The 10,699-nt window shown below is 32.3% G+C and overlaps 1 protein-coding gene across 1 annotated transcript; it reads right to left on the bottom strand.

Annotated features, from left to right (window-relative positions):
- Positions 1-410: 410 nt before the first annotated feature.
- Positions 411-5,504, bottom strand: LOC111780496 (beta-glucosidase 24-like). The gene is made up of 13 exons (XM_023660918.1): positions 5,358-5,504; positions 5,199-5,262; positions 4,716-4,774; positions 4,005-4,080; positions 3,810-3,887; positions 3,543-3,630; positions 2,422-2,677; positions 2,233-2,348; positions 1,143-1,357; positions 1,007-1,029; positions 826-931; positions 643-745; positions 411-579 (listed from the first exon to the last, which is right to left on the bottom strand). Exons 1-13 carry the CDS (start codon positions 5,502-5,504, stop codon positions 411-413), a joined length of 1,500 nt encoding a protein of 499 aa, XP_023516686.1.
- Positions 5,505-10,699: the final 5,195 nt, after the last annotated feature.

The raw sequence follows: 10,699 nt of genomic DNA, 5'->3' as shown, positions 1-10,699 counted from the left end.
AATACCTCTATCATCCTGTATCAATAATTCCTTCCTGAAAAGAAAAAAAACATAAATAAAAAATTGTTTCAGATGAGGGGAAGAATTTGTGTTCTTTCTTTTATCTTGTTACCTTATTTAGATTTTAGTTAGAGATCAAATAATAATAAAGTTGGTAAAATTACTTCATCATACATAGTCATTTTTAAGAAAGAAAAGAAAAAAATAAGAATCTTCAACCCAAAATAATGTAAACATAATTAAAAAAAAAAAAAAAGACAAGGAGGAAAAGAAACAAGACAAGGTTTTGCTATTGCAACTTTATTGAGCTACTTCTTTCTATGAGTAGTCTTTAAGAAACTTGCAATAACATATAACATATGACATATAAAACTTCACGGAATAGCAAGAATTTGGTAGCTGAAACATCTCTAGTTTTGGAGGAAATTGGCGAACCATTTCAGTGAAAGCTTTGGTATTCTTTTCAAGTCGTTTAAGAAATCAATATAGATGAGGCCAAGGCGCTTGGTATATCCCGATTTCCATTCAAAATCGTCCAATAACGTCCATGCAAAGAATCCTTTTACCTTTACTCCATCCCTATAATATTTGATTCAAATCATTTAGGGCCAAAATGAGAAAAGAAAAAAAGAAATAACTTACTCCATTGCTTTGTGAAGATAATAAAGATGATCGTTATAGAATTCCGCTCTCTTCTTATCATCAATCAATTCCTTAACATTAGGACCATCGTAGTCAAAATATCCTGCACGATGTATAACTTTTATGAATAAATAAAATAAAATAAATAATTAGGAGGATCGAACGAAATTTTTGTTCTATTACCATTTTCTGTGATGTAGATAACTGGATCGTTATATTTTCTTTTAATGTCCATCAACGCATCCTTTAACCCTCGTGGATAAACCGCGAGCCAAGATGATGCATTCACCTTAAAGACGAACAAGCATAAGATGTTTATATCGTTTTTCAAATTTCATCCCAAGAGAAAGCTTAGACAATTTACCTTTGGACCAAGTGAAGGTTCATCTGTAACGATCATACGAAGTGTAATTCGAGAGATTTAAATGAAGAAACCCTAAAATATAAGCAAATATCATTTTATTTGAGTAAGAAGTATAGAAGTAGGAAGAATAACGTACTTAAAGAAATGGCACCAGAATCAGTGAGGTAGGATGGACGTTCAGCTGGTTTGTCATCATTTTTGGCATAATTGGATGTGTAGTAGTTGACTCCAAGAAAATCATAGCTTCCTTTTATCAAAATTCTTTGTTCTTCTGTGAAATGGGGCAATCTTTCTTTTACTCGGGATATCATGGTCTCTGGATAATTACCATGTACGACTGGATTGAAGAACCTACATTTTCCCTTTTATTCCTTGCAGTCTGGTCCCAGTCTGTTGGGGAGGAGAACAAAACATTTTTGTATAAAGGTGTGAAAACCTCCTCCTAAGAGACATTTTTAAAACTTCGAGGGAAAACTCAAAGAAGACAATATCGGGTAGCAGTTGGCTTGGGCATTACAGTTTTGTTCACACTCACCTGCTTTCTAATAAAATTTCTTAAAGATTACCTATAATTATTTCAAATAAAGCATACTTAACTTTAGAGTTCTTGTGATTGAGCCGCTGAAAAAGAAAGTGTACCATATACAGATAGTAATTTTCAATTCTTTTATACTTTTATTAACCATCTTATGCTTTATTCAGATATGATCTTGGTTCAGTCATATATTTATGTTTTTGTGAGATCCCGGTTGGGAAGGAGAATGAAATATTCTTTGTGAGGGTGTGAAAACCTCTCCCCAGGAGACGCGTTTTAAAAACTTTGAGGGCAAGCACGAGAGGAAAAATCCAAAGAGGTTCTTACATCTTTGTTCTCACTCACACGCTTCCTAATAAAATTTCTTAAGGATTACCCAAAATAAAATTGTTCCAAATAAAACATATTTAACTTCGAAGTTCTTATAATTGAGCTACGGAAAACCAATGTGTATCATGTTGGTATAAATAGTAATTTTCAATTCTTTTAAATTTTTCTTAATCATCTTATTCTCTTATTTAGATATGATCTCCGTTCATTCATATACTTCTTTTTTACTTGGGTATCTCAAGAAAATGTGTACCGAAATAATTTGTGTACCGAAATAATTTTAATAGTAAGCTTTGAAAATTTGAAAGAAGAAAAAATCAATAATTCAAGAGGTTTGAGTTGTATCAATAAATTTACTTACCAACCAGAAAAGAAATCAACAGCTCTATTTGTAGCTTCTATGTCGGCCGGAGTATCTGTTAACGGGACATACCAATCAGCCAGCACTGTGATGCCGATCACACCCTTATGTGTTTTCTGCAAATCAAAGCCATAGAGAGTGGTTGAAATATGATTGAATTAAGTACAAAGTTGGTATATTTGTTAGAACCTGATATTTGTCTCTATAAACTTTGACAGCATGAGCATGAGCAAGAATTAGGTTATGACCAACGATGTATGGTTCTGTGGCTGCATTCCCACCAAGACAATTGTGAATTTGCCACTCTGAACATCTACCAGGTGGATATTGTCCCAATGCATAACCCATCATGGTGTAAGTATTTGGTTCGTTCACCGTGATCCAATGCTTAACTCTATCTCCAAATTCTCGAAAGCAAACGTCGACGAAGTCCGTAAAATCTTTCCTGTAATTGAATTTTAAGATTATTAATGTAACAGTTCAAACTCACCACTAGTAGATATTGTACTATTTGAGCTTTAAAACGCGTATGCTATAAAGAGGTTTTCACATCCTTATAAAAAATGTTTCGTTGTCCTCCCCAACCGATGTGGGATCTCACAGTCGATTATAGGCTTTCCCTTTCAGGTTTCCCCTCAAGGTTTTTAAAACACGTCTGCTATAGAGAGGTTTTCACACCCTTATAAAGAATGGAGAGGTTTTCACACCTTTACAAAGAATGTTCTCTCAAGGTTTTAAAAAAGTTAATGTTAGAGAGAGTTTTCACACCCTTGTAAAGAATGTTCCCCCAAGGTTTTAAAGAACGTGTCTCATAGGAGGAGGTTTTCACACCCTTATAAAGAATGTTTCGTTATCCTCTCCAACAAATGTGGGATCTCAAAATCGATTATAGGTTTGCCCGAGTTATCCTCTCCAACAGATGTGGGATCTCACAATCGATTTTTCACACCCTTATAAAGAATGTTTCGTTATCCTCTTCAACCAATGTGGGATCTCACAAACGATTATAGGCTTGCCCGAGTTATCCTCTCCAACCCATGTGGGATCTCACAAACGATTATAGGCTTGCCCGAGTTATCCTCTCCAACCCATGTGGGATCTCACAATCGATTATAGGCTTTCCCTTTCAAGCTTCCCCCTCAAGATTTTTAAAACGCGTCTGCTAGGTAGAGGTTTTCACACTCTTATCAAAAATGTTTCGTTGTTTTCTCAAACCGATGTGAAATCTTACAATCAATTAATGTTTTTGCAAACAATTTCTAACAACGACGAAGATGAAAATTTGGCAACCTCAATATAAATTTACTTACACGATTCGAGAACTCAAGAAGCCTCCATATTCATCGACAAAAGCTTGTGGAATTTCCCAATGAAAAAGTGTAACCATAGGTGTGATGCCTACAAATCATAATATTTAGTGGTAAGAAAAGGAGAAAAGAGTAGTGTTCATACAAAATATTCAACAAAATTTGGTAGTTTTCTTCTCTAATTTCAAAGTTATCACTTATCTAATGGATTTAATAAGTTATCAATCAAATGTTTTCGAAAAAGTAATGAAAAATTATGATAATACCAACCCTTGGAGATCATGTCGTCAATGAGATTATTGTAGTACTCGATTCCCTCCTTATTCAGACCTCCTTCCAAAGTTCCATCTGCATTAATAAAATATGAAAAACGCTGATATTACAATCAATTAATGAGAATAGTACTCATATTACCATAATATAAGAAAATTTCTCAAAATTATGAGTCAATAATTCCTTAATTACCTCGCAATATTCTAGTCCAAGAAATCGAGAATCTATAAGCATGAAAGCCAGTTTGTTGCAGGAAGGAAAGATCTTCCTGCATTTATAAATATAAAAGTATGAGTCATTCTTCCAAAATTATTTTATAAAACAAAATAACTAAGCTAATAATAATAAGATCCAAACAAGAGTTAGGAGCTCTCTACTCACATTCCTTTATTGTTAATACTAAGTTAAAAATAAAATTTTAGAAATAGCATTAAAACTTTGTTGTTAAAATTTTTTTTATCCGAACGAACACCGTGTATTTACATTTTAGAAGTTATCTCTAAATTTTTTAATGTTAGTTTTACAAGTTCATGAATATTGGTACAATTCTTAAGGGTATTTTGAATTTTTTTTTAAGTTTAAAATACTAATAAAACAATTGAAGAGTATATTTGAAACATTTTGAAAGTTAAAAGGTAATTTTTAAACGGTATTAAAAGTTCAAGGATATTTTTAAATAAAGTATTAATTGTATCCATCTAAAATATTGGTAAGAATTTCGAACTTTTTTTTTTTCAAGTTTTAAAGTGTTTTTGAGATTTTTTTTAAAAGTTGTTATTATGGAAACACTTGAAATTTTAGAAGTAATTTTGAAATAAAGTACAAGCAAATAGGTTCTAGTTGATGTGTTACGAGCATTACAGATTAAAACTAAATCCTAGTTTTGGTTGTCATTCTACAAACCTTGTAGCGACGGATCTGATCAACGGCTACATCTCCATTGCTATGATCCACAATTCTCTCTGCAATTCACAAATACGTAGTTACTTTTCGTTTTTCAACCCTCCTCGAAAGGTTATTAGAAATATCGATTATTTTGCTTTTGAATAGTTCGTGTTTGAGAATTTAAAAGTCAAGTACCACAAGAATTTTCACTTTTCTCAGCGTTGCAAAGGGTTAAGAGAAGTCTGTGCATTTCATTGCCAAAAATACGACAAAAATCTCGTGTCAACAAAAACGTTGGCATATAGTTATCGGGAACGATATATCTCAATGAAATTAAGTTTGTAAACACTATTTTAGAACAAAAAAAAAATTGAAAATGAAAGTAGTTCTTAAAAAAGCTTTTGACTTATTGTTTGGAGAATTTGGCCAAAGATTGAAAGATGATATCAAAAAAGTAAAGAATATATGCTAAGAGAATTAAAAAAGCACAATGATGAAGACCTTTGTATTTATGAGTGTAGATATCCCAATTATTTATTCCTCTTGTTGAGATACCACCTTCATACTGCCAAGAACATCAACCAAAAAGAAACAGTGAAACCCACATTCCTTCATTGAATTTGGTACTTACAAAATGAAACTTAATACTCATTTCTTCACCTGGTAAGCTGAAGATGCTGCACCAAAAATAAAGTCTTCAGGAAAATCACTTCGTTTGATTACGTGATTACTATCGTCGTCCTGCACTTCCGCTACAAGAACACGAAGAAACAAAGTTAAAGAGGAAGAAGACGATAACGCAGCCATCTTTGATACTCATCATCGCTTGTTTTTGTTATGTTTGTTTGGTATTGAGTGATTATTAGGAGAAGTGCATATGTTAACATTCAAATCCATTAATTATTATAAGACAACCAAGAGACTATAATGCCTATTAATGCTTAAAGTAAATCGAGATATCATTAATTCTTGAGAAATCTCGGTTATTATTGTAACAAACCATCAAGATTTGGAATCCAGATTCGGCATCTAATAGCTCTGGCATTTTGCAATATGATCACCTTACTTACCTCAAGACCAACATGAAACCTTTTTAGCATATTTTTCTCCTCACATGTTTGTTAGAAAAATTTGTAGAATGTCAACCAAAGCACACTTAACTTTGAAGTTCATATGATTATCCACTCAATAAGAAGATAAACTTTATTGGTATATATATATAAACTTTCAATTTTTTTAAGTTTTTCTTAATTATCCCATCTTCAGGATCACGCTCATTCGGATGAGTGTCGGTTCATTCCCATACCCTTCATTTATTCGAATACCACAATTATTAACCTCTATGTTTGAGTTATACTTTTCATAAGATCATATATTACTTTCTTAATAATAAAACTATCAGAAGTAATGTAGTTGGTGGGATAAAATTATTGACTTTCAAGATGGTATTTAGTATCTTACCTACTAAGACAACTAGTAGAGCTAAAAAAACACTTCTAGATAAAAATTTATAATAATTATAAACTTTGATTTATGAAACTATGAAAAAAAAATTGTTTATATGTTCAAGCCCACTCTTAACCGATATTGTCATCTTTGGACTTCCCTCAATATTTTAAAATGTTCTCTTAGGGAGGGGTTTCCACACCTTTATAAAAAAATGTTTCCCTCTCCGACCAATGTGGGATCTTACAATCGATCTCTACCTCCCATGTCACAATATATATATTGTGACATGGGAGGTAGAGATGGAGAATTTAATCTCTGTCTCTGACTCCATGGATTAAATGACATCTCTAGTAGTAAATATTGAATAAATGCTCATAAACAAGAAATTTTATCGCTAGAGATAGAGATGTTCGTTTAACCTGTTGAGACTGGGACATGCCTTGCACGAAGTGGAAAATTCTCATTTAAACAGGAGAAGGAAGAGGGAGAGAGAAAATATTTCTTCCCGTTCACTAAACAAGATAGGGACTGGGAATATAAATTATATTTCTCGTCTCCATCCTCCCCTCGTCCCGCTTTTTATATATAAATATAAATATATGTATCTATATATATCAAAACTAAGACATAAAACTATATATTTATTTACTTACTTAGTAAATAAATAAATAAATAACTTTATGAAAATATTGAAAACTATTTAAAAATTATGTTGGTGTCTTATATTATATTTTACTTTTGAAATATTATTGAATTTATTAGAATTTTTATATGTTTTTTGTGTGAGATCCCATGTCGGTTGGAGAGGGGAACAAAACATTGGTTGCAAGGGCGTGGAAACCTCTCCCTAACAGACGCGTTTTAAAACCGTGAGGTTAACGGCAATACGTAACGGGCCAAAGTAGACAATATCTGCTAGCGGTGGACTTTGACTGTTACAAATGGTACCAGAGCCAGACACCGGACGGTGTGCCCGTGAGGACATGAGCCTTGAAGGGAATGGACACCAGGTTATGTGTCAGCAAGGACGCTAGGCCTCGAAGGGGGGTGGATTGTGAGATCTCACATCGGTTGAAGAGGGAAACGAAATATTCTTTATAAGGGTGTGAAAACCTCTGCCTGTCAGACGTGTTTTAAAAACTTTGAGGGGAGCCTAAAATGGAAATCACAAATAGGACAATATTTGTTGGCGGTGGACTTTAGAGGTTACAAATAGTATCAAAGCCAGAGCCAGATACCCGACGAGTGTACAGTGGTGGATTTTGTAAAAGTGTGAAAACCTCTCCTACCAGTGTTTTAAAATCGTGAGGAACAAATCATTCCTTGTAATCGAACAATATTCGTTACAGTGTTACATTTTTAGTGAAAATTATATATTGAAAAATAGAAATTATATGAAATGAATATGTTTTTCTTATAATTAGAAAATAAAATAAATGAAAAATTGTACGTAGATGCAAATTGAAACAAAAGGTGGGGACGAAAATGGGGAAGGTTTTTTTTTATCCGGCCTCCTCTCATGAACATCTCTAGCTAGATGTAATTGTGCACTTAAACCCTAAGCTATCTAAATCTAATCTAATCACGATTATTGTTGGCATCTCACGCACCTTGTATCTATGGTATGTATCTAAGGCTACATCTCCATTGCTATGATCGACAATTCTATCTGTAATATTCAAAAACACTTATAATCATAATGATCCTAACATTTGAAGGATTATAATTTTTGTGTTATTTCTAAATTAAAGCTTACCTGGGTATTTGTGAGTGAAGGTATCCCAAATACTTTTTTCTTTCGATGAAACACCACTTTCATACTGAACAAAACACAAAATCAATCAACAAGGGGAGTGAAACCCACATTGGTTCCTGAATCTCTTCAAAGTTATACAAATTTTTTAACCTGATAAGCTGAAGATGATGCACCGACATCGAATCCTTTTGGAAAATCTCTTCGTTTGATAGTTCGACCCTCAATGTCGTCTTTTGCATCTACTAGAAGAAGAAGAAATATAACGTTAAGGAAGAAAACAATGACATAACCATCTCTAGTTGCCATTGTCACTCAACCTTGTTAGGTTTTTGTGCGACTTTTCTCTTAGTTAGCCTCCTTTATATAAAGAAAGCTTACACGCTATTGGCAACATACTCCCTCTCTCGTATGCATAGATTTCATACTATGTTGAAGATTGTTGGGAAAAGAGTCTCCCATCTGCTAATTCAACCGTTAATCATGGCCCACCAACATATAACTTAAGAAAGGGCTTAAGAAGAGGGAAAAAGAAACATGTTGGAACCAATTTCCTTTTCAATTGCACCATTCAACGTAGGAGGACGGTTTTGATTTGGATTTTTAATAATTAGATCATTAAAATTTTAAATTCTGATATTACCATAAATTTTTTTTTTGTGTGATTAACATATGGACTTAAACAATTATCTATGCTTTTAAATTTTTACAAGTTGCAATAATATATTAGAGTTTTGAAAAAGTTAAAAAAAAAATACATCATTATAGGGAAGAACTCACGAACCAATTACCAAATTTGTAGAGTTGAAAATTTTGTTGATATTGTGCGGTTTAAATTAGTCTATTTATTGTGCACACTTCCCAATGATGAAAAATGATATTCTTTCTTGACTTTATTTATTATTTGGAGATTCATTGTTTTGACTTATTTTTTTAAATTTAAGTAGTAGACATTAGTAACTGTTAAACGAACACGACTCTCCACAATGGTATGATATTGTCCACTTTGAGCATAAGCTCTCATGGCTTTGCTTTGGGCTTCCCCAAAAAGTCTCGTACCAATTGAGAGAGTATTCCTTAATTATAAACCCATGATCATTCCTAAATTAACGAACATGGGACTTTCATCCAACACCTTCCCTCGAACAAAGTACACCTCCCCTTAATCGAGGCTCAACTCCTTTTCTTTTTGGAGTCTTAGTCATTTTTTGACTATGCCATCGAGGAGCCTCTATTCCTTTTCTTTTGGAGTCCTTTGTTAGACATTTGAGGATTCTATTGACATGGCTAAAGTTTAGGGCATGACTGTGATACCATGTGGGTTTATAATTAAGGAAGAGGATTCTATTGACATGGCTAAAGTTTAATCATGTTCGTTTAATAGTAACGACTCTATTAAGTAGAAATTAAAGGTCGTTACATGTGGGTTCAATACTTTAACTTGAAGTTTTTAGTCTTGTTTGGTTTTCGAAGAAATGGGTTTAAGAATTATTCGACATATGAGTCGTTTCAAATTGGTTCTCTCTTAACTCAATATCCATTTCAAGAAATTGACGGTTTGGGTGTTGAAATTTCTTATATCTATGTTCGGACATACTAAAAAATGAGAAATTTACAGTCTATTTCATAGTGTTCTAGGTTAGAGAATGAAAGAAGAGGATTAAAAGGACCCAAAGAGGAGAAAAGAATGAGCAAATAGAAGAGGAAAGCTATGAGATGTAAATAAACAATTTTCATCTATTTACTGATCATTATAACATTATTTTGATTTTTCTTTATTTTATTTTCTTTCGTTGACTCTTTCATTGTAGTCCGAGATTTGAAGTTTAAAAAATCGAGTCATGACAAGTAGGTACCGTAAAGAATAAGGTGCATAAATCTTGATGTTATGAAATTTCTACGATTTTAACCGGCTTAAATGATAAATAAATATTGAAATTACAATTAATATAATGCAATAAAAACGATGTGTTATCTAATAACATCTTTGGACTAAGTTTCATAATTTAATTATGAATTGATTAAATGAAAATTAAAATGCATTTAATGCTTCTAGACTTTGCAGAACATGTCGGGAAGAACTCCAACTTCATATAAAATTTTGTTTGACGAGTTCACTATAACTTGAATACAAATGATTAATTAAAATTAACTTCTCAACTCTCATCCTTATAATTGGACCAGTACGTGTATTATGCCATAGATATTTCTCAAATATCAAGAATGTTAAAATTAATGGAATGTCTAACATTCTTGATACTCATTACATATCTTCTCTATACGTGAAATTTTGTCCTCATCTAGTTTATTATTATCGTGACGATTCCTTCTCTAGACCTCTTAAGCAAAGTATATATTAAACTTCTGTTTAAATAGTCATATCTATTTGTCTAGTACTATGATTACATTTTTGGAGCTGGCAACTTCTTTGTACAACACTTGAGCTATTATGACTATACCTTCGAAACTTATAACTTTTTTATTCGACACTTGAGAATTTTATTGATATGACTAAGTTATAATAAAGACATGATTATAATACTACTTGAAAAGAAAAAGAAACCTTCACAATGGTATAATATTATCCATTTTGAACATAAACTCTCGTGACTTTGATTTTGATTTTTCCAACAGGTCTCATCATTAAAGTCGTGTCCCTTAATTATATGTTCATGATTTTTCTCTTAATTGACCAACATTAAACGGGACGATCTTCAATAATTTTGATATTAAACAAACAAACAAATGCATAATTAAAAAAGAAGACCCATCTTATTATTTATCAACGAAAACACAAAAA

Source organism: Cucurbita pepo, chromosome LG18, assembly GCF_002806865.2.
Source record: "Cucurbita pepo subsp. pepo cultivar mu-cu-16 chromosome LG18, ASM280686v2, whole genome shotgun sequence".
Lineage (NCBI taxonomy): Eukaryota > Viridiplantae > Streptophyta > Magnoliopsida > Cucurbitales > Cucurbitaceae > Cucurbita > Cucurbita pepo.
Note: the sequence above shows the minus strand (reverse complement) of the source record. Positions and strands in the feature narration are given on the sequence as shown.

Excerpts from the sequence above, each read along its gene's own strand:
- LOC111780496 (XM_023660918.1), bottom strand. The coding sequence starts at position 5,504 with ATGGCTGCGTTATCGTCTTCTTCCTCTTTAACTTTGTTTCTTCGTGTT. Across the intron at positions 1,030-1,142 it reads TTCTGGTGCCATTTCTTTAA|ATGAACCTTCACTTGGTCCA; the intron begins GTACGTTATTCT and ends TGATCGTTACAG. Across the intron at positions 746-825 it reads TATCTACATCACAGAAAATG|GATATTTTGACTACGATGGT; the intron begins GTAATAGAACAA and ends TACATCGTGCAG.